The following is a 23,660-nucleotide window of genomic DNA, read 5'->3' as shown; positions in this document are numbered from 1 at the left end:
TCCAGTTGTCGACCCCTTGGTAATTTGTGCTGGTTTTCCTTCCCCTTATTGACATCAGCCTCCATGGTGGTGAAATTGGGACCGGAGCGGGGGAAGGGGGGAGGGAAACTGGTGAAAAGTACCTTTCACTTTTTGTTTTTAGGTGATTTGATTGATGGTATCTGGTCCCTTGCCTCCTATAACCCCGTGTTTTGGTTCCCTTGGTAGAGCCTTATTCTCAAGGTTTCTTCCCTATTTATGGTAGATTCAAGGGTGTTCTCGTCCCTGAGTCCCTTCATTCACACTTCCCATTTTCAGTGCCTCTGCCTGTAGGCACCTGGGCATTGACTTCTGCACTGTGCTTCAGAACTATTATTTAGAAGTGGATTGCTACACTAGGAGATTTCTCCTGGTTGAGGTATGTCCACTTGCTTCTTGTCTAAAGGAGCAAGTGTACGGGTAGGCTGAGTTTGTGGAGATATTTGGACCAGTTAACTCCCGAGCAGTGCAGTCTGGCCTCTTCCAGCTCATCTACTGTGAATCGGCCTCCTTTTCACTTTGTCGTTTCCAGCATGGACTAATTCAATCTTCAGTCTCTGTTTTCTAAGGGAAGACTCCAGGGTGAAGTCATCTCATTCTTTATCTTTAGTACCAGCAGAAAATAGGGCCATGATGTCCGTGACCGAGGGCCCTCCAGACTCTGTCAGCGGCTGCTGTTCTCGCCAAGGCGGAGTCCGTGTGGCTTTCTGTCCTGTGCTTCCTCCCCACTTCCTTCCCTGCTTTAGGAACAAATCTTGTGATCCGTCAGCAGTCACAGCTGCAGGCTGCACAATAGCCACTGCCCTTCCACTAAAGCTGTAGTGACCAGAAAAGAAAAATAATCAAGTCCCTCATGAAAAACAGTGGCTCATCCAAGGGCTCCATGGTGGGGGGTGATCTGGCCCGAGCGCAATTCCTAGCCCGATGCTCTGGATTGGCAGCCTCGAAGAAGGACCACAGGCTATTTTCGTTACTTTAGAAACTGAACGGAAATCTGCATGTGCCTACAACGAGGCTGCACAGGCTCTACATTAGCAAAATATAAGATTTATTTGCCTTGGTTTCGAATTACACAAACACCCTGTAGGAACCGTCCCATGCACATCAGAGGCTTCCTTTGGCACTTGTGTGTCTAAGAAAATTATCAGCAAGTGAGATAGTAAGGCCAGTTGATAACAAAATCTTTCAAAATATGTTTTGTGAGGGGAAACAATTACAGTGATTCTTTAAATTGGTGTACAGGTGGGGCAGCCCAGGTGTTCGGACAGCCAGGCCATTACTCAAAACTTGAAAATCTCCCCAGGGATTAGAATCCTAAAGACTGAAGTTTCTTGCTAAGTTGCTTAGCTGTCAGATTAATTTATCACCCCAGTTTTGAACTGTCCCGAGATAATGTCCACTTTTTATTGACAAGAACCACCCTTTCAGGAGAAGTTGGTCCCCACACCAGAAGGTATATTTTCTGGATGCCCGTCTGGAGTTACTAGTAATCATGAGACAATTTCGCCAGCTTTTCAGGGCCTGTGGCTTAACATCTCTGGGCTTTCCTTTTACCGGGAATCTCTATTGCTGCTTGATGAACCATTTCTTCTTTGAATGCTACAGCCTGTTCAGTCGGGGCAGGACCACATCACCCTGCTGGGAGGATGCTGTCTTCCTGGACAGGACAGGGCAGCACTTGGCTCTCAGGCAGCTAAACACAGTGGCTTGGACCTCTCTGTCACAAGGAGATTTGGTTTAGACCAACCATGGTTTTCCGATTTAACCTCAATTTGAAACTGGTTGTCCAGATGAATAGAGTCTAATGTAACTGCTGATCTGGAGAGGTTTTCTATTGGAGTACAAATGCTTTATGTAGCCATTCAACAAGTTCTGCAAAGATTGATTGTCCCTGGCAGCATAGAGGTTTAGGTCTAATGCTATTCAAACATTGACTAAGACTCTTCTGCCATCTTGTTTCCCTCTTATAAGTGGGATGGTAAAAATCAGAGAGATCCAGCTTGGGAGATGGGGGTGTTTGTCTGATACAAATTAGCATGGGCTCACAGTTTTTGAAGCAGGAGCTAGAATCACACAACCTTGGTTTTGAATTCTGGCTCTATTACCTGGGCTTGTAACATTGGTCATGCTGCTCCACCTTTCAGAGCCTCAGTTTTTCATCTTTAAATGTGGCTAATACCCATCTTGCAGGATTGTGATGAGGATTAAAGGAAACAGTAGAACCCTACGAGCAAAGTGCCTGGTGCAGTTACACAAGCAGGTTGTGAGACAGGGGTGAGGCTCAAAGCTTTTGCAAGAGTGATACAGAGGCAGTGCCCACTCTAGGGGAAACCAACATGTTGGTTTGTCACTGGCAGTGTTTTTGACTTTTACATCTTCCTATTTGAGAGGCAGAGTGGTGAATTAGAATGTGGAGCATGTTTTTCATGTCAGATAGATGGGGTTTCAATGTTGGTCTTGCATATTTGTTAATTACCTAGCTCTCTGAACCTATTTCCTCGGGTGTAAACTCTCAGAACTGTTGAGAGGAGTAGCACTGATGCATGTGAAGTGTCTGGCCCTGTACCTGACACAAAGGAAGGACTCAGTGATGATGCTGTTTTTACCCATGTAGTCTTTAGTCTCCAGTCTTTGTATCATAGAATAATTGTTTGTGGAAGGAAGGGAGCATGTAGACAAAGACAGGCATTATAACTTACTTAAAGGTTTAAAAGAACGGACATCTGAAAAGTCTTTATAAATGGTATTTTTAAAGATTTAGTAATATCTCTGAAGCTTAATTTGTTATCCAATAAATATGACAGCCACATTATCATTTCCTGCAAATTAGATGTGTAAGATTGTTGATTAATTTTATCAAGGAGAACACAGTTGGGTTTTAGGGCATTGAATAATTTATGAGAGATAATAGATTAAAAATAATTCACTATTTTTTTACATTTGGGGAAGTTAAATATATTTTAAAACACTGAATAAGTCCTTAAGATGGATTAGGCAAAAGGGGAAAGATTTAAAATACACAGATATGTCATTGGATATGAAAAGAATATCTGTGAGAAAAAATGAGACATTGTATATGTCCAAATCTGCCAGTTTCAGCTTCACAAACAATTTCATTATAATGTTGACTATTCAGCACCAGAGTAAACAGTTCTGATAATCTTGAACGAGTTTGTCACCATCATTTTCCCTAGTATCTGTACTAACAGGTTATAAATCCATTTTAACTAAAACTGGTAAACAGCACCTGAAAGTGTTATACCACTTCAATAAGCCTAGCACCAGTTCTAATACAGTTTGACTTTGACACCTTTGAATTAAAAAATGATCCAACTTTAGCAAGAGATAAATGAAGTTGATAATTAAAAGTGGGTTATGGGCTCAATTTGGACAAATTAGATTGCAGGGTGGTTTTTGCCCTCTATTGGAGTATTTTCTGTGTGCATGGCCAGTGTTTAACAGATAATTTCCAAATCTCCACTTCCTTTCTCTATAGGCTTCGGATTTATGGGCTGTTGCAATGAAGCAAAATCTCACGTACATATATACATTCACAGCTTTTAAATGTGTGAAACCATGATATGACAACCCCTGCAATTAAAAGACTCAGTGAAGCTGTTTAGATGTTTTCAGTCTGCTTTCTTCTTAACTGAAGCCCCTTATAATTACATGTTGAGTTCAGCGAGATACATTTGAATCTTGTTTTTTTTTTTTTCTTCAGAAAAATAACTAATGTATGCTAGCTAGTATTTCAAGGTAAGCTTCCTGATCCTCCTAAAAATATGCCAAGGAATTCTAATAGAATGTGGATTCCTCTTATTCAAGGAAAGATACTGTGCATTTTAAAGTAGTGATTCCCTCTAGAAATTTCCTTTGAACATTTCCCTCTTCTCTTTGCAGTAGATCATGTATAAAACGGTTGTTGTTTTAGATAAAAGAAAGTTAAATTGACTTTAACTCTTTTTGCACTAAGGAAATCTTTCATACCTAGAGTTGTGCTGCTGAGCTGGCATAAGAGACACAAACTCATAGTGTGTTAGGACTAGAAGGGACCTTGGGCGTCATCTGGTCGACCCCGTTATTTTACAGATGAGATACAGGCCGGCAACTTGCCCACAGCCTGTCACGCAGGGAGTGGGTGGCACAGCCAGACAAGAACCCAGGCTTCCTGACACCCAATTTATATGCTCTTTCCAGTCTTGGCTGCCCTCAGGTTTTTTGTTTTTGTTTTTTGTCCCTTGAATTAGTGTTTTCTGTTTTTTTAGTTAAAAATTTTTTAATTGAAGTATAGTTGATTTACAGTCTTGTGCCTATCTCTGCTGTACAGCAAAGTGACTCAGTTATACACATATGGACATTCTTTTCTTTATATTCTTTTCCATTATGGTTACCTCAGTTTTTGATCTTGTTCAGCAATTGGACTTGTTGGCACTTGATGGATTTGCGCTTTTTGGTAAGTAGAAAACTGCCAATTTCTTAGTGGATAAGTGATTGAGGTGAAGAGAGAATCCTGTGTTACAGAAATACTCGATGGAAGAACTTGAAATAAACAAAATTGGCTTTAACTTGTCAGTCCCTCTTTTCTCAGAGCCAAAAATGAAGTCTCTGACTGTGTAACCAAACAGCTCATAGCAAATGTTTTTGACCTTTTAGAACAGAAGAATCAATAACAGAAGATGACAAGAGGAGGTATGTTTGGTGTTGAAGCTACCTTTAATTTGAATGATTTTGGTCCCACCTCATGGATTTAATTTAACATGAATTAATTTAACTCATGCATTTAATCGACCACAGTAGCACATTGCCAGTAATACAGATTCCACCAGGAAAACTTTTGGCACAGAGAATACAGGTAGGAGCATGCAGTGTGATAAATATCTTGCCCAGGGACCATAATCTTTGCTTCTTCCAAACAAGCTTGGTTTGTCCTGTGCACACGGCTTGTGCTAGTTTCCATCTTGTGGCCTTTGCATGTGCTGTTCTCTAAAATTGGATGACATCTCCTCCTTCCTTCCGCCTTCTCCATCCTTCCATCCTCTGATTAGCAGCACCCCATTCTCATTACTCCTTATCTCTCTCTCTTCCTCCTCACTTTATACCTACCTACAGGTAAAGTGTTTTTGTGTGTCCATAGCACCTCATACCACATTGACCGCTCTGAATTCTTGATGAATGTTGACTGATTAACTGTAACATGTCACGCTACTGATATTTATTACTCTACTAAATTCTAAAAATCCCAACTTCTCTTCTTTCTCATTGCAAGTAAAATATCTAAAAACTCTACTACACAGCTTTCTTTTTTTAATATATAGCTTCTTTTTTTAACATAGAAAAACAATGATCTCTCCAAGGGCAATAATATTCTGAATTCTACTTTTGAAAAGTCATGAGTTATTTTAATAATTCTATAATTGTTTGAAGGACCCCATGCTCTCATCATTTTCTGCAAATGTTTAGTAACCATGTAGTTTGGTCTGATTTTTCTATGTCTGCTTCTTTTCATCAAGAAACTATGGAGGGGTGTATGTTGGTCTACCATCTGAAGCTGTCAATATGGTGTCCAATCAAACAAAGACTGTGCGAAAAAGTAAGTAAAACCATGTGATGTTTACTCTCTCTACATGCTTATTTTTTTTGTTTTGTGAAAAACGTATGAAATGTATATTTCAGCTTGCCTGACTCACCCTACATATTACTGACTTGCAGTGAACTGTGTATAAGAGCCATAGCTGGGACTTCCCTGGCAGTCCAGTGGTTAAGACTCTGTGCTTCCACTGCAGGGGGCATAGGTTTGACCCCTGGTCGGGGAACTAAGATTCCACATGCCGCTTAGTGCGGCCTTAAAAAAAAACCCCAAAAAAACCATATCTGCTCATTGTAATCATTTGTTGAAATTGCCACCCACATGATGAGAGTAATTACGGAGCAAAATTTAGCTTCTGTTTGTGGTTATGCTCCATGGATATTTTAAATTTCTTGTTAATTTCAGTGACGATCAGCGTGAAAATGAAAGCATGAAAACATTTCAGTAAGTTTATGGAGTTTTGGTAGAACATAAAGTTACATTCCTATAATATATTATAAATGTGACTGATAAGTAGTCTGGTGATTAGAAGAAAATTAACTGTCTTTTGTATAATGAAATGAAGTGGATGCTCCTTTTTCTGAATTTTAGTAGTTAGTAATTGCAGGGCTAATGAAGTGCTTTTGATAATAGGTATGATTGCAGCCTTGTAGATAGCTTCTTGCTTAAGTAAAATTTTTTAAAAATTTATTTTTATTTATATTATTTATTTTTGGCTGTGTTGGGTCCTCTTTGCTGTGCACGGGCTTTCTCTAGTTGTGGCGAGCAGGGGCTACTCTTCATTGCGGTGCTCGGGCTTCTCATTGTGGTGGCTTCTCTTGTTGCGGAGCACGGGCTCTAGGTGCATGGGCTTCAGTAGTTGTGGCATATGGGCTCAGTAGTTGTGGCCCTTGGGCTCTAGAGCACAAGCTCAGTAGTTGTGGCCCACGGGCTTGGTTGCTCCGTGGCATGTGGGATCTTCCTGAACCAGGGCTCGAACCTGTGTCCCCTACATTGGCAGGCAGATTCCTAACCACTCCGCCACCAGGGAAGTCCCTTAAGTAAATTTTTAAGTGTGGCTCGTGGTGAAGAATGCTGATTTACTAATCACTGTACAGTTGTCTGATAATATGGTTTTCAAGAACTATTAATATGTACAGATAAAATTATATATATGTAATATTTGATTTAATTTGTACACAAGCCTTTATTATTTCTTAACGTACTGTGGTTATTTGTTCCTCATTGTTTTTTCTCTACTCGATGATTCAGACTAGCAAATACATATATGTCACAACTATTTGTAGTTTTGTAGGAAACTAGAATATATTCTTTATAACTGAGCATTTAACCTTTCTTAATTTTCTCTTTTTTAAGATTAGAAGAAAGTAATATCATGACAATAATCAAGAGGTACTGTATATTTTTCTAAATAATTCTATATATTTAGCCTGGATGAATGAACTGTAGATATTAATGCTCTATATTTCTAAGAAATCTCGAACTTGAGTATGAGGAGGGGTCTCATCTTGTGGTTAAATCTATGGAACCCAATATATTTTATTGTAAAGAGGTCTTTAATGATTAGATCAATTTTCTTTGCAGTTACTTTTTTTTCATTAATATTTTTGCAAATGTAACTTAATTCATTTAATAAGAACAAGCTGTTTGCCTAGACTACCAGGGTTTCACTCTTCATTGCCAAAATCTTTGAGGGGCTAGGACCTTGGAAGTGACAGACAAGGAGAGACTAGAGAGGTTGGGAATTAGATTAGGATCAATATTAAATATTTGGCAATAGTCAGGGGTAGTTGATATACAGAGAGAAGATGTACCAGTACCAAAACTCCAGTAGAGATAGGCAATCGTCAGTGTGCAAAGATGCAGTTTTTCAGGAAGGAATAGTAAAATCATAGACCAAGTTTAAAAGATGAAGCACTGTGGACCTGGTGAAGAGCTTGAAGTTAGAATTATAAGACAAACAAGAACAAGGACAGAGGAAAAATAACTTTCATTTATTAACTACTGTCTGGGTACTAGTCTCTAAAAGCTACTGAGCAGCATTTCCATTGAGGAAAAGAGTTTCTGTTTACCTGGACCAAAATGCATGCAATGCTTAGATCCCCGCTGTCTTTCAGTCTTGCTGAATGACATCCCACCTCTTTTGAACATCCAGTGATCAGGAATACTCTGTCTCCTGAGATAGCCCATTCTCTTTTGGGTGTCAAACAACCCTGGATTTGAATTCAGCCTCTTTCACTTAACTAGCTGGGCAAGTTTCTCCCCCTGATGCTTATTGAAGGGCTCGTGTTAGGATTAAATGTGAAGTAAATGGTAGCTTCTGCTATAATGGTCATTGTCATCATCACCATCAGTATCATCATCACTGTACCATCATCCTTTTTTGTAACCAGAATCCAGCCATTGGTAGATCAGAAGCAAGACTGATTTGATATTGAATCAGCTTCTGGCTGAGGGCCAGTACTGATGCTGGTGTCTGGGAGTGGATGGGCTGCAGAATAAGCTCACAGGTGGAGACAAATAAGCTTTCCTACTGGAGAAAAGGGACATGGAAGCCGTAACTGGTTTCTTCTGGACAAGAAATACAACAATATTGGGCAGCTGCTTTTTCAAAGACCCTCTCATCAAGGCTACAGCATCATGGAGCATTATTCCCTAGTGCCCATAGCCACATTAGGGTGTTGAGCTTCTCTTTAGGGACTTGCTGGAGATTTTCTATTTCCAGTATTTTTAACAGGGTTCTAACTCTCATGTAGATTTCTAAGTTCCCTGCTAGTTTTCCTGATGCAGCAGTAGTTTTACTATTTGCATCAAACAGAAAAGATAATCTAGTTGAAAGTAAACATATATTAGTGTTTACCCTCCTGAAAACAGGGTGTATTTCAAAAAGCATCTGAATAGAGTGGGAAGAAGTGCTGTGTAGATAGATATCTGGAGACTCGGTGGCTCTGCTGTTAACACAGGACCTTAGATGAATCCCTTACCTTCTCCCAGCTTCACCCAATTTTAGTTACATGACAGAGTTAGACAAGATGATTGTCCAGCTTTGTATATGGATCTAAAATTTCCTGATAACAGTTGAGCACTATTGCTGGTTAATCAGCCCACATAACATTAGACAGCTAGGTAGAATATCTCCCTACTGCTCGTGGCTGTCAATATAAAAATAAAAACTCTTTTACTGCCATCCCTCTCTCCTCTCAATTTCCACCATTCTTTACATCTATTGCTAAACAACCCATTTGCCTCTTTTGAATTATCTGAAAAGTTTTCTAAGTTGATAGGCTGTCCATTTACTCAATTGCTAAGCATCCATTGTGGTACTTATCTGTGAGCCATCTGGACGCATGGCATCTGAGCTTAAATTATTGGGCAGAAACCCTGATGAGAAGAGACATTTTATGGAAAAGTTTGGAGACACTTTTTTTTTTGACCTAACATATAAAACCTCTCTAGAAATAAAGCCACCGAACTCACTCAGTGACCCAACTTCAAAGTTGATTTGGTTACTTTTTGAAGCAAATTGAGGAATGATTTCAGAATCAAAGTTACTTATATCACAATACAAATGTGTAGTTTCTTCCCTAGATGACCCAAGGGTGAAAGTTATGCCCATTTAGGTATACGGGATGCTGCCAGCATAGTGATGCTTCTCAGATGCCAGTGGATAGGCTCGCTGCATCAGATCCCCTGGGGGAGCTCGAGGTGAAGTGGATGGCTCTCCCCTCTTCCCAAGAGGGTCTGACCAAACAAGGAAGGGGTAGATTGTGGCTGAGCAGTTGGTATCTTTGTGATGTTGCCGTGTAGCTTGGTTCAGGCATCCTCCTGTTGTATTTTGTTATAAGTTTAGAAGTCTCTCTCTCCACCTGACTTTGTCTCTTCATATAAGTGTCATCAGTGCTTCACACTGCGCTGGCCACATATTCAGTCTCAAATCAATACTGGACGGATGTTGAACGTGTGTTTTACTGAAAGGAAAATCAGTAAATAATTTGCAGGCTTAACGCTGATGTGTTTTTATCTAAGTGGTGCCTTTTCGCGCTTGCTAACTCTTTTCCCTTTTTTGTTTGTTGCCTTCATAGCCTGCTCTTCAAGATCTGGATGGAATTTTTGCTTTGTGGGATTTTGTAACGTGCGCAGACATTTCCAAGGAAATTCTAAGCAGTCGCCCCCCCCCGCCCCAAATTCTTAGTTTATAGTTAAAACCATGGTACATATTGCATGTTGTGGTACTAGAAAGGAATTGGTTAAACAACACACATATATGGAACTATATTTGGTCCACCTGCGGAAGACAGGCTTACAAAGGGTTCTTGCCCAGCTGGCTGCTGTGCCCCAGCTGTGTTCTCACCCTGACCATCCCCACAGCTCATGAAGATCATGTCTTTTCACTGATACTTTTTTGATAGTTTTTATATAACAAAATCCTTCATCTATTTATAACTTACAATAATAAGGCACTATTGATGAATTACCCAAAGTAATATATTTGCTGTTATCTTTCACTATTTCTACTTCATGTTAATTTTTAGCTGTAAAATTGTTAAATTGATTCTTACTGTTATCTCTTTCCTTTTTTACTATTTGGTTTTCAGCTTTATTTAAATATCAGAGGAATTTCTTTATTGAGAACAATGTACTACATGGGAATACTTAAACTGTTGAGGTTTGCATGCCGTATGTACATTTTGATTAATTTCCTATTTTCTCTAGTCAAAGGCTTATGTAACTACAAATACTTCGTAGCCATTGAGTCTCCCATTCTACCTGTGTGTGATCAGAGCATCTCATCATGTTAATTCTACACTGTTTTCAAGGACTTGTCACTGATGTTAGTCGGATATTTGGAAAGTTCTTAATTTGATAGTGATCATGTGTATCCACTTAGGACTGAAATGTAAATCACTCAATTTACCAGTGTATTTCAACAATTAAAACATTTTTATCCCTCTTTACCTGGATTTCTTCATTATTTTTCAAAAGAGCACTTTCAAATAAGTCACACATTGTGATGTATAGATATAATACATCAGTATAAAAATAAAAATGTATAAATAGACTACTATGAAAACCCAAAATTTTTCACAAGAAGAAAAGCATTATCTTATATATTTGGTCCATACAACTATCGTAGGGACACAAAAGTTTTTTTTATATCTTTACTGGAGTATAATTGCTTTACAATGGTGTGTTAGTTTCTGCTGTATAACAAAGTGAATCAGCTATACATATACATACATCCCCATATCTCCTCCCTCTTGCATCTCCCTCCCACCCTCCCTATCCCACCCCTCTAGAGGGACATCCGATTGATCTGAAAAATAAAGCTGAAGATTAGAGTCACTGAGAAATGATTACAATACACCTACTCCTGCCCCATATCCACATGTCCATATGGAATTTAGGTGAAACATCAGCAGTTTATCCCATTAGAGATAACAGATTAACTTTTTGAAAATTTTTAATTTTGAAATAACTTTAGATTGACAGAGGAGTGTAAGGATGGTACAGAGAGTTCCTATATGCCCTTCATTTTAAAAAAATTAATTTTTATTGGAGTATAGTTGATTTACAGTGTTGTATTTCTGCTGTATGGCAAAGTGAATCAGTTATACACATACATATATATCCACTCGTTTTTAGCTTCTATTCCCATATAGGTCATTACAGAGTATTGAGTAGAGTTCCCTGTGCTATACAGCAGGTTCTTATTAGTTATCTATTTTATATATAGTCGTGTGTATATGTCAACCCCAATTTCCCAATTTCCCAATTTATCCCTCTCTCTTCTTCCCCTGTGGTATCCATAAGTTCGTTTTCTACGTCTGTGACTCTATTTCTGTTTTGTAAATAGGTTCATTTGTACCATTTTTTTTAGATTCCACATATAAGCAATATCATATGATATTTGTCCTTCTTTGTCTTTCTATGTCTGACCAGCTTCCCCTAATGTTAAATAACATCTTACAAAACATAGCACATTTGTCAAAACTGAGAAATTGAACTTTGGTACAATGCTATAAACTAAACTGCAGCCTCTCATTGGATTCCATTAGTTTTTCTATTAATGTCCTTTTTCTGTTCTGGGATCCAACCCAAGATCGCACTGCATTCTGCTGCATTGAGTCATCCTGTCTCCTGAGTCTCCTCTTCCTGGCATTTTTCTCAGTCTTTCTTTTTCACCACAGAGGTGAAGTGCCGCTCTCATCACATCATATCATAATATCTCATGATTTCAACATAACTTGTTATTGGTGATATTAACCACGATCACTTGGATAGGGGCGTCTGTCAGGTTTCTCCACTGTAAGGTTTCTTGTTTACTGTTTCCATCCTCTGTTCCTTCTAAGTGAATCATAAGTTTAGACCACACTCAAAGGAGAGGGGAATGAAGCTCAACCTCCTGGAGGAAAGAGTATCAAGAAATTTCTGGAATTTTTTTTTTTTAATTTACTATCTTAGCCATTTAAAAAAATATTTATTTATTTTTGGCTGCGTTGGGTCTTCGTTGCTGTGCGCCAGCTTTCTCTAGTTGTGGCGAGTGGGAGCTACTCTTCGTTGCACGGGCTTCTCATTGCGGTGGCTTCTCTTGTTGCAGAGCACGGGCTCTAGGCGAGTGGGCTTCAGTAGTTGTGGCACACGGGCTCAATAGTTGTGGCTTGCAGGCTCTAGGGGGCAGGCTCTGTAGTTGTGGTGCACGGACTTAGTTGCTCTGTGTCATGTGGGATCGTCCTGGACCAGGGCTCGAACCCGTGTCCCCTGCATTGGCAGGTGGATTCTTGACCACTGCGCCACCAGGGAAGTCCCTGGAATTTGTTAAAAGCATTTTTAATATATGTGTGTGTGTGTATGTGTGCGTGCACTTTTATATATAAGCATTATATATTATGTATATAATGAAATATTATTCAGCCATAAAAAAGAATGAAAATCTTGCCATTTGTGACAACATGGATGACTTAGAGGGTATTATGCTTAATGAAATAAGTCAGACAAAGAAAGACAAATACTGTATGATTTCACTTATATGTGGAATCTAAAAAACAAAACAAATGAACAAGCATAACAAAACAAGAACAGAGTCATAGACATAAACAGCTGTTTGCCAGAGGTGGGGGGCTGGGGGGAGGAGTGAAATCGCTGAAGGAGATTAAGAAGTACAAACTTCCAGTTACAAAAAAAGGAGTCACAGGGATGAAATGTACATTGTGGGGAATATAGTCAATGTTAATGTAGCATCTTTGTATGGTGACAGATGGTAACTAGACTCGTGATCATTTCGAAATGTATAGAAATACCAAGTCACTATGTTGTGCACCTGGAATTAACAAAATGTTGTAGGTCAATTATACTTCAAATCAAGAGGGAAAGGGGAAAAACCAAGCACCACAGTAATTATTAATTATTTGGGGGGAGATACTTTGAGACTCTGCACATGTCCTGTTTCTCCCTAAAGATTTGTCCATGGGCTTCCCTGGTGGTGCAGTGGTTGGGAGTCTGCCTGCCAATGCAGGGGACACGGGTTCGTGCCCCGGTCCGGGAAGATCCCACATGCTGCGGAGCGGCTGGGCCCGTGAGCCATGGCTGCCGAGTCTGCGCGTCCGGAGCCTGTGCTCTGCAACGGGAGAGGCCACAACAGTGAGAAGCCAGCGTACCGCCAAAAAAAAAAAAAAAAAAAAAGATTTGTCCACTAATTTTAGCATTCACCTTTGGACCTTGCCTGTAGCGTGTACTGTGGTGTTCCAATGCTGATTTTCTACTTCCCTTGTTCCTTCACATGTGTTACTTGGAATTCTTCTCTAAGGAATATTTGTCTTATCTCCCAAATTTACTTTTTATTCAGTCATTTATTTATATCCATATGGACTCATAGATATTAATTTCTTTAGATTATAATCCAACACTATAGTCATTATTTTATTGCTCAAATTGTTCAAGCTTTGCCCATTGGTAGTTTTTTCATGTTGGTTCTTGACAAACCCCATCCTTTTTTTCTTCTTAGGTTGACTTTTAATAGCAAGCAGAATAAAAATCCAACTCAAAAGTTAGTTAAAACACATTCCTAAAACTTCATCAAATTTAATTATAAATGAATAATGTTTTCCATATTATGACAAGTCTTACCATTTTCCTTCAACTAGACATTATTTAAATTTAGAACCTCGTGATTCTTACCAGTTAATAATACCTACCACCCACTTACCTAGGTCTTAAGGTTAATGATTATAATTTTTATTAAGTATTGCAAAGATCTTGAGTGAAAGTCTTAGAGAAGAATAATTACTAACATTAGGAGCTTTCAAAAGAAAAGTGAGAGATTGGAGAAGCCTTTAAAATGCCTGAAATTTAAGAGTTAATAGCTTTTCAAACTATATTCTGGTTCTTTGTAAGATTGTTATTGAAATGTATGTGTACTGGAGAGATGAGTTTCAGAGAATTTCCGATTAATAAAATTGTTTGTTTTGATTAGAAAAGGTTTTCTTAAGAAACCTTCTAAGTCAGGAGATATTTATTCCTAGACTTGGTTAAAGGAGACTGCTAGAATTTAGTTTTGGAAGAACTGTTTCAGTCTCTGGAATGTAGAAATCTGGTTTGGCAAGTACAGCTAACTTCTGGGATTTTATGGAAAAGTGGCTGCTTGATGAACTGAGTTCTCAAAAGTGATCTGGACTAGGCTTTGGGGAGAGGAACAGGATGATAGAAGGGGCTACGTTAGTACAACTGGGAAGTTATCTCTCTGGGCTTTTGAATTGAGAAGAGCTTGAAGAGGAGGAGAAAACAGGTTCCGTTTTGCAAATGAGAGCTTTATGTAGTCATGTTATATCTATGCCTGAAGTTGTGAAGAATTTCAGGAGGGAAAAGCTATGTAAGGAACTCATTCCCAGGAAGATAGTTTACATTTTCTTACATTTCATTTTACATTTTCTTTCCATTACTTTTACTTAATGCACATGATGTGTACAGCAGTACAAAATGATGTGCTTTTCCATAGATTGGGTTCTGATACCCCATTCTGATTTTTAGTTGTTTATCAATCGTCACCACTTGAGTTCTTGCTGTGCCCCACTTGGGGCACACTAGTTACCAAGGGTACTGCTGGAAGACCCACCCCCTGCATTCAGGGCTCTTTAGAATAGTGGGGTTACACTGGTTAACCTGTAATAAACACAGAGCAACGCCCAGGGGACCATGATGACTTTGGGAGCACAGCATAGGGGCACCCATGTCAGACTCATGGCTTAGGAGACTCCCCAGAGAGCAGTCCCCTGCAGAGCCACAAGGGAGAGCACCAGGTAGCCAACTATAGGCAGGAAAAGAAGAAAAGTTTGGGCAGAGAACCATAGGTGCAAAGGCGCAGAGCCCTGAGGACCCTCAGCGTGGTCTGGGAACTGCTTGGAGTTCATCCTGGGTGGGTGGGAGGAGGTGGGAATGGGGTCGCAGAGGTGGGCAAGGTGAGCTGCGGGGAGCATCATGGGCCGCGCTGGAGCTTCTCCTGAAGCCTGTGCGAAACCACTGTGGAGAGAAGCAATTGTGAGGTTTACCCGCTGGGTCTCCCCATTCACCTGTCACCTGGGGGCCATCAGAAGGCTTTGTCTTATGGTCTCTTCCAACTCCTGGTTTGTGAGTCTCTCTGTGTAGGAAGCATGATCAATACTTGCAGTTGTGTTTTGTGAAGGTGGGCCTTTCCCATTTAATCCATAATACAAAAGACTTGGAGTTTTCAGACACAGTGCAATTTGTAGAAACGTTTGTTAGACAAACAATAAGGTCCATCTCCTATACGAGACACTCCTTCCAGACTGGAGAGGTGGCTGGCTGTTTAATCTAATGCATAGAAACCAACACAGAGAGTCAAGGAAAATGAAGAAACAGAAGTGTATATTCCAAACAAAACATTCCGTTAGGAAGGTCAGAAACATTCCATAGGGCAGGGCCATGCCTATCCTAGCAGCAGGTATAACCAGGTGCTTAGTAATTGGGTTTTTGATAATGTTGAAGCCATCCTATTCCTTCACATTGCTCTCCCACTTCTCTCTCCACTAAAGCAATCCCTTAAATGAAGACAAACTTCTTTCTCCACCAGTAGAGTCTGTAACACTTAGATAATTTAGCACTCGATTACCTATTTTGCTTATCCTCTAAATATTTAATAGCAAAGTACTGCAGACTCCCTAGAATGCAGGTGCCTTGTATATTCTTTTCCATTCTTCTTAGAATTGGGTCCCAGGAACATATTATGAAGAAATGGCCTTGGGTTGGTGTGAAAGCAAGATAATTTGTGACTCTCAGACAGGGACAGACTGTGGTGTCTTCTCTAGAGCAGTAGTGTCTTTGGAACAGATTTAAGGCCTTTGTTAAATCATTTGGCTTTTCTGTGCCTTGGAAATTTTCAATGATTGGGACAAAATCTATTCTAATTTTCCTCTAGGATTATTAACAGAATTCATTCACTCATTGATTCATTCATCAAACTATTATTTTCTGAGTGTCTACTCTAGGCCTGGCATTGTTTTAGGTATTGGAGATGCAGTGGTGAACAAATCAGACAAAGGTCCCTTATATCATGTGTTTTAGGTTTTACAGAGGGGAGGTGCACTAAGTGAATAAATATTATATATGTAGTTGTCAGAGTAATAAGTTCTACGGGGAAAGCTAAACCAGAGAAGGGGGAATAAGGAGCTAGTTGGGAAGGTGGGTATTGCAATTTTAATCTTAAATAAGACAATCAGGGAATTACTCACCAAAAAGATGACATTTGAAGGCAAAGAACTGACGGAGAAGTAACTACCCGTGTGGGTTCCAGCAGAAGAACATTTTAAGGAGAATTGGCAAGTTAAAATGCCCCATGCAAAAGTGTGCCTGGAATATTTGAAGAAGAGTAAAGAACTCAGTGTGGCTGGAAAAAGATGGCAAATGGGAGAGTCATAGTAGAGGTTAGAGGGCTGTTGGGCAGGGGGATTTTGGAGGAAGATCAGGACTATTACAGACAATTTGCTTTTTAATTTTTTAAAATGTATTTTAAAATAAAATTTGGATATATTTATGGTGTTCAACATGATTTGATATACATAGTGAAATGATTACTACTGTCAAACTAACACATTATCTCCCATACATTTTTTTGTGTGTGATGAGATCACTTGAAATCTACGTTTGTAACGTATTTCAGGTATTCAATACAGTATTATTAACTATAGTCATCATGCTGTACATGAGATGTCTAGACTTATTCATCCTCCCTAATGGCAACTTTTTACCCTTTAACCAACATCGCCCCATTTCCCCCACTCTCCCAGACCCTGGTACCCACTGTTCTACTCTCTGTTTTTTTTTTTTAATTTTTATTTATTTATTTATATTTATTTTTGGCTGTGTTGGGGCTTCGTTTCTGTGCGAGGGCTCTCTCGAGTTGTGGCGAGCGGGGGCCACTCTTCATCGCGGTGCATGGGCCTCTCACTGTTGCGGCCTCTCTTGTTGCGGAGCACAAGCTCCAGACGTGGAGGCTCAGTAGTTGTGGCTCACGGGCCTAGTTGCTCCGCGGCATGTGGGATCTTCCCAGACCAGGGCTCGAACCCGTGTCCCCTGCATTGACAGGCGGATTCTCAACCACTGCGCCATCAGGGAAGCCCTACTCTCTGTTTTTATTAGTTCATTTTTTTTTTGGTAAGACTCCACTTACAAGTGAGATCAGACAGTATTTCTCTTTGGTTTATTTTACTTAGCATAATGTCCTCCAGGTTCATCTATGTTGTTGCAAATGGCAGGCTTTCCTTCTTTTTTATGGCTGAGTAGTATTGTATATGTACACCACATTTCTTTATTCATTCCTCCATCAACAGACACCGAGATTGTTTCCATGTCTTGACTATTGTGAATAATACTGCAGTAACTATGGGGGTGCAGATACCTCTTTGAGATAGTGATTTCATTTCTTTCAGCTATATACCCAGAAGGAGAATTGCTAGATCCTATGGTAGTTCTATTTTTAATTTTTTGAGGAACCTCTTTACTGTTTTCCATAGTGACTGCACCAATTTACATTCCCATCAACAGAGTACAAGGATTTCCTTTTCCCCACATCCTCTCCAGGACTTACTGTTTGTCTTTTTGATGATGGCCATTCTAAGAGGTGTGAGGTGATACTTCATTGTGGTTTTGATTTACATTTTCCTGATGATGAGTCATGTTGAACACTTTTCATGTACTTGGCTGTTTGTATGTCTCCTTTTGAGAAATGTCTATTCAGGTTCTTTGCCCATTTTTTAATTGGGTTATTTGTTTTCTTGCTCTTGAGTTGAGTTTATATTTTTTGGATATTAACCCCTTATCAGAAAGATATATGGTTCGCAAATATTTTCACCCATTTCATAAGTTTCTCTTCACTTGATTGTTTCCTTTGCTGTGTTCAACAATAAAGGAATACTTAAAAATTATGAGTCAGCTGGGGCTTTCCTGGTGGCGCAGTGGTTGAGAGTCAGCCTGCTGATGCAGGGGACACGGGTTCGTGCCCCGGTCCGGGAAGATCCCACATGCCACGGAGTGGCTGGGCCCATGAGCCATGGCCGCTGAGCCTGCGCATCTGGAGCCTGTGCTCTGAAATGCGAGAGGCCACAACAGTGAGAGACCCGCGTACTGCAAAAAAAAAAAAGAAAAAAAAATTATAAGTCAGCTACACAGGACTATTACATAGTCAGAAAAATCATGCTTTTGAAGAATATGTAATTCAATGGGAAATATGCATAGTATATTTCAGAAAGCAGAGATAAAAATTATATACAGAATTATCCTGTGTGTTTGTGTGTGTGTGTGTGTGTGTGTGTGTACACACCGAATAAGGGTGAGTGGGGGGTAATGCAGTGGTGGGCAGGGTCCTTGACTCTCACTGTTCAGTGACCTTCATGCCTGGCACACCCTGACCCCTAGCACTAGTGCAGTGTTAGGCTCACAGGCATGAATAAAAAATGAAGTGAGGCTCACAGGCGTGAGTAAAAAATGAAGTGAATATTGATGGATGAAGTCCTTTCATCAGTTTACCAGATCTTGACAGTTTATAAGACATTTTAAACTATATTATATTTAACCCTCACAGCAATCTTCTACACTTTAAGGTGATAGGAAAATAGTTTGAATTGACTTCTTCCTTAACAATCGGCATAAAATCTGCAATAACTTTCAGAGTTTAACGTCTTAAAAAGAAGACAAACTCCATGGGCTAGGGTCATGCCTATGTAATGCATACATTTACTGCCCTCTGGTGGAATCAACTTCTAATAGCAGCTTAATTTTTTCCCCTTTATTGCTGGTGGGAAGTAATCCTTATCTTACTTTCCTTAATATATTCATGGATACGAGGATTCATCAGTTTCTTCATAATGGCCAAGAGTTTATATCCTGGCTTTGCCACTTACTAGCTATGTATCTTGGGCAATTTACTTAACTTCTCTGTGTCTCAGTTTCCTAATCTGTAAAATGGAGACAAGTAACTACGATAAAATATCAAAAAGCAATAGGTATCAAGTGTTTCCTACATGCCATGCATTAACTCATTGAATTTCCACAATAATCCTATCATAATAGGAACGAATGTTATTTCCATTTTACAAAACAAGGAAACCAAAGGCCCAGAGAAAAATAGTTTCTACTTCTCAGAGGTGTGAGAATCAAGTGAGTTAATATATGTAAAGTGATTTGAAGATGGCCTGACTGGAGTAAGTGTTCAGTCACGTCATCAACATTATGAGGATTACAAGACTGGATCTGTGCCAAAGACATTTGCCATGGACCACATGGGTCGTTATTTATGTTTGGATTACTCCCATTTGTAACACATGCCAGTTACTTGCATAATGAAACATACACTATATCAAAGAGTAAACTGTGTTTATTTATACGTATTCTTCTAGACACTTTTCTTAAGTCAGGACATAATTCCTTCTCATTTCTCCAGGGGCTGATGTGAGGTCAGCCTATTTCACTGCTGACTTCCCTGGGAAATTCAGGGGAGGGGAAGAAAGGATAAAAGGGCAGATGTAGTATTTATATTAGTTTGTGATTGTCTGCAGGTAAGTGGGATCTCCACATATTTTCCCAGGTCTGAGAATGGGGAGTGTGAATGAGGGAACCAGGATGGTGCCCAAAGCTGTTCATGTAGCTCATTATGCTGCCCATCGCTTTATTCATCTACTCAAAATACATGTACTGAGTCCCCTCATGTCTCGTATTATTCTAAGCACTGGCCTCTCCCTCAATTCTCCTTTACAAAATTCATCATGCTGCTAATACCAACAGAAATTAAAGAACTGGGGACACAGATCAAGTTGAGAACACAGCTAATATATGGATTTTCTCATAGACAATTTTTTTTAAAGTTTTATTTATTTGTATATATACGGTGCGCGGGCTTCTCATTGCAGTGGCTTCTCTTGTTGTGGAGCACGGGCTCTAGGTACGTGGCCTTCAGTAGTCACAGCATGTGGGCTCAGTAGTTGTGGCACAGGGGCCCTAGGGCGCTCGGGCTTCAGTAGTTGTGGCGTGTGGGCTCAATAGTTGTGGCTCACAGGCTCTAGAGCGCAGGCTCAGCAGTTGTGGCACACGGGCTGATAGGCTTAGTTGCTCCGTGGCATGTGGGATCTTCCAGGACCAGGGATCAAACCCGTGCCCTCTGCATTGGCAGGCGGACTCTTAACCACTGCACCACCAGGGAAGTTCCAGACAAATTTTTTTACATTGCATCTTAAAAAGAAAAAATAGGTATTGTGTAAAGAAATTCAATATATGTACTGTGAACATTTGAACATTCAACAACTGACATTACATTTGATTCTTTTTTAAAAAATATTTTATTTATTTATTTGGCTGCACCAGGTCTTAGTTGTGGCATGTGGGATCTTTGCTGCCACTTGCGGGATCTTTTTAGTTGCAGCATGAGGGATCTTTAGTTGTGGCATGTGGGATCTAGTTCCCTGACCAGGGATCAAACCTGGGCCCCCGGCATTGGGAGCGTGGAGTCTTAGCCAATGGACCACGAGGGAAGTCCCACATTTGATTCTTGATCAAAGGGCTGCTCATGCAAACTTAAAAATTGAACTTCTGACAATTTAAATAATCAAGTCCAATATTAATGAAGGCAGATAATTGAAGGTGGGAGGAAGTACATTTTGGAGCTTGATATTTTTTAAAACAAATAGAGCACTAGAGGACAGCACATAGAAAGCTGAGGGAGTATTAAGAGAATGTGCTAGGGAATGACCAGCACATAGGACGTTCCAGGGAAAGATGGGCTTGGTGCCCATTTCACTTTGAATATGAGTGGTATAATGACAGCATGGCTGCTTCATGGGAAACAGGCAGCTGCCCTGCAATGCCTGTTACCTAAAACTGCCAGTTCTTACCAACACTGTTGCTGTGCAAGTACATACTGAATCTGTCCAGCTTTCTACCCAGCATAGAGTGAAGTCTCATCCGTGGTCTTTCAACTTAGCCTGAAGACTTTAGAATCTAAGTCCCTTCCTTCTTTCCTTCCTTCTTCTCCCTCTCCCTCACTCCCCGCTCCTTTCCTCCCTCCCCCCTTCCTTTCTTTCTCTCTCTCCCCCTTTCTTTCCTCCTTCCTTTCTTTCTTTCCTCCTTCCTTCCTTCCTTTCTTCCTTCCTCCCTCCCTCCCGCCCTCCATCCCTCCATCCTTTCTTTCTTATTGTTGCCAGGAAGGGGAATCCTTTTAGACAGGAACGCAGAAGTGCAGACCATGATCCATTCTACCACCCACAGTCCTTGAATCCCTTAAGCCCATCGCACTGCTCAGGATAGTGGCCATGTGACCCCCGGCCCCCTGCTTAAGCTTCACTTTTCAAGGACATTTTGTTTCCAGAGATCACAGGTGATAATTTAATTGCTGGATTTACCCATGAAATGCCATGCACTACTAGAGTCCCATCTTACAGTTTTAGCTGTAATCTCCCAACTTCAGAGCCAGTCGAGCCAGAAATCCATCCTCGATGCCCTTGTCCTCGAGTGTCCGCTGCTGGTGACAACCCCTGACACTATTTACTATAACAGGCAGGGCTTTTGTTGAAACAGCAGAGTCTGCCTTAACTAATTTTAGCATAAAATGAATTAGTGAAAGGATATTAGAAGTGCAAGAATCTGGCATGAGGGAGAAGAAGGAAAGCAGAGAGTGTCAGGCTCTGAGGCTATTTCAGCCAGAAGCAACACCCAGGCCATCCCATGGGGGCTGCCCCAGTGAAGATTCCACTGCTGCAGCTGCCGCTCAGTGCACACACTGATGGTCATGGAACTGGATGCTCATGCTGTTGAGACTGGATACCAGAAGACCTGCCACTGCTGCCCGTCTTCAGCCGCCTCTTCCAGGAAGCCTTCCCTGACTCCACGAGGAGTCAGGCCCGAAGGGCTGGTAGATGGCAAGGTGGGGCTTGAGTCTAGGTTTGTACAACCTCAAAGACTTTCTACTACAGCATAGTAATATTTGTCACAGACTTAACTAACAAAAGAGTGGTTAAAAAGCATAAAGAAAGAGATAAAAGGAAACAACAGAGAAGAAAAGAAAAAAGTATGCAGGGGAGAGATGACCTCATTACTGTGTGGTTTAGAGCAGGGGTCCCCAACCCCCAGGCCACGGACTGGTACCGATCCGCGGCCTGTTAGGAACCGGGCCACACAGCAGGAGGTGAGCAGCAGCCGAAGCTTCATCAGCCGCTCCCCATCGCTCACATTACCGCCTGAGCCATCCCCCCATCCCCCCGCCATGCGTGGAAAAATTGTCTTCCACGAAACCGGTCCCTGGTGCCAAAAAGGTTGGGGACCACTGGTTTAGAGATTGCAAATAGGCAACATTTGTGTTAGATACGACAGCTGGACTTTTAGGAGATAAAGAAAAAACAGTCTTTTCTTCCTCTCCCAGTTGGAACCAGTGTAGAGATAGACACAGGAATCAGACAGGTGGAGATTAAAATATCACTCTTAAAAAAAAATTCTGTTGAGTTGAATAGCATGCCCCTCCAAAATTCATGTCCACTCAGCACCTCAGAATGTGACCTGATTTGGAAATAGGGTCCTTGCAGATGTAATTAGTTAAGATGAGGTCATACTGGATTAAATGGGCCTTAAATTCAACACGTCTGGTGTCTTACAAGAAGGAAAAACAAAGACACAAAGGGAGCATGTCATATGAAGACTAAGGCAGAGGTGGGAGTGATGCAGTTGTAAGCCACAGAATGCCAAGGATTGCCAGGAGGCACCAGAAGCTAGCAGGGGCAAGAAAAGATTCTTCCCTAAAATCTTCAGAGGAAGTATGGCCCTGCTGACACCTTAGTTTTGGATTTCTGGCCTCCAGAACTGTGAGAGACTACATTTCTGTTAAGTACCAGCCTGTAGTACTTCATTATGGCATCCACAGGAAATTAAAACACCACAAAAGCAGTTTGGAGAACATGACTTTCTGCTCACAAGGAAATGGGTTTGTGAGTGCCGCATCCCTCAATAGATGGACTTTCCCACCCAGCCTTTCTTTGAAGCTTTACCCCAGGGCAGGCTGGCTCAGGAGGAGGATGGAGATTAGCTGAGCAAGCCCAGTTCCTTCCTGGAAGCTGACCAATCAGAGGGGAAGGATGGGGATTGGGGGTTGTCCAGGTAGAGTTCTTCCCACAGGAAACATGGAGGAGTGGGGAATAAGAGTTGCTGCCTAACAGTGGACTGCGGATGCCAGTTTTCCAGGCTGCACCATGTTTTTTCTAAAAGTATTTGAATCAGTTCCCATAAAAGTTGGGAGATTTCATATAAAATCCAGATTTCAAGCTTCTCTTGGAAAATGGAAAATCTGGCTACACTGGGCCACTTTCCCACAGGGCTAGGACTGGCTGCTGCCGCCAGTTGGTGCCTTCCTCAGATGGGGGCCCTCTGGCTCCCCATTCTGCCTGCCACTCCCCGTGTCTTACCCCTGGTCCACACCATCCTCTCTGCTCCCACTTGGCGCCTTTAGACGTTTTGGCTTAGGATTCTCAGATTAGTGGTTGAAAGCAGACTCAAGTCAGACAAACCCTGG

The 23,660-nt window shown here is 40.8% G+C and overlaps 1 protein-coding gene across 1 annotated transcript in view; it reads left to right on the top strand.

Annotated features, from left to right (window-relative positions):
* The window catches only part of LOC308624670 (overexpressed in colon carcinoma 1 protein), a 39,043-nt gene extending 28,493 nt beyond the window's left edge, over positions 1–10,550 (top strand). Inside the window, exons 3-6 of the mRNA XM_081248151.1 lie at positions 4,672–4,707; positions 5,529–5,608; positions 6,962–6,997; positions 9,688–10,550. Coding sequence (XP_081104277.1) covers positions 4,672–4,707; positions 5,529–5,608; positions 6,962–6,966 — 121 coding nt within the window. The 3' untranslated portion in view covers positions 6,967–6,997; positions 9,688–10,550. The remainder of the gene's footprint in view (positions 1–4,671; positions 4,708–5,528; positions 5,609–6,961; positions 6,998–9,687) is intronic.
* Positions 10,551–23,660: the final 13,110 nt, after the last annotated feature.

This window comes from Mesoplodon bidens, assembly GCF_964165515.1.
Source record: "Mesoplodon bidens genome assembly, chromosome: 11".
Taxonomy (NCBI): Eukaryota; Metazoa; Chordata; class Mammalia; order Artiodactyla; family Ziphiidae; genus Mesoplodon; species Mesoplodon bidens.
This window is presented reverse-complemented; position numbering and strand designations above follow the sequence as displayed.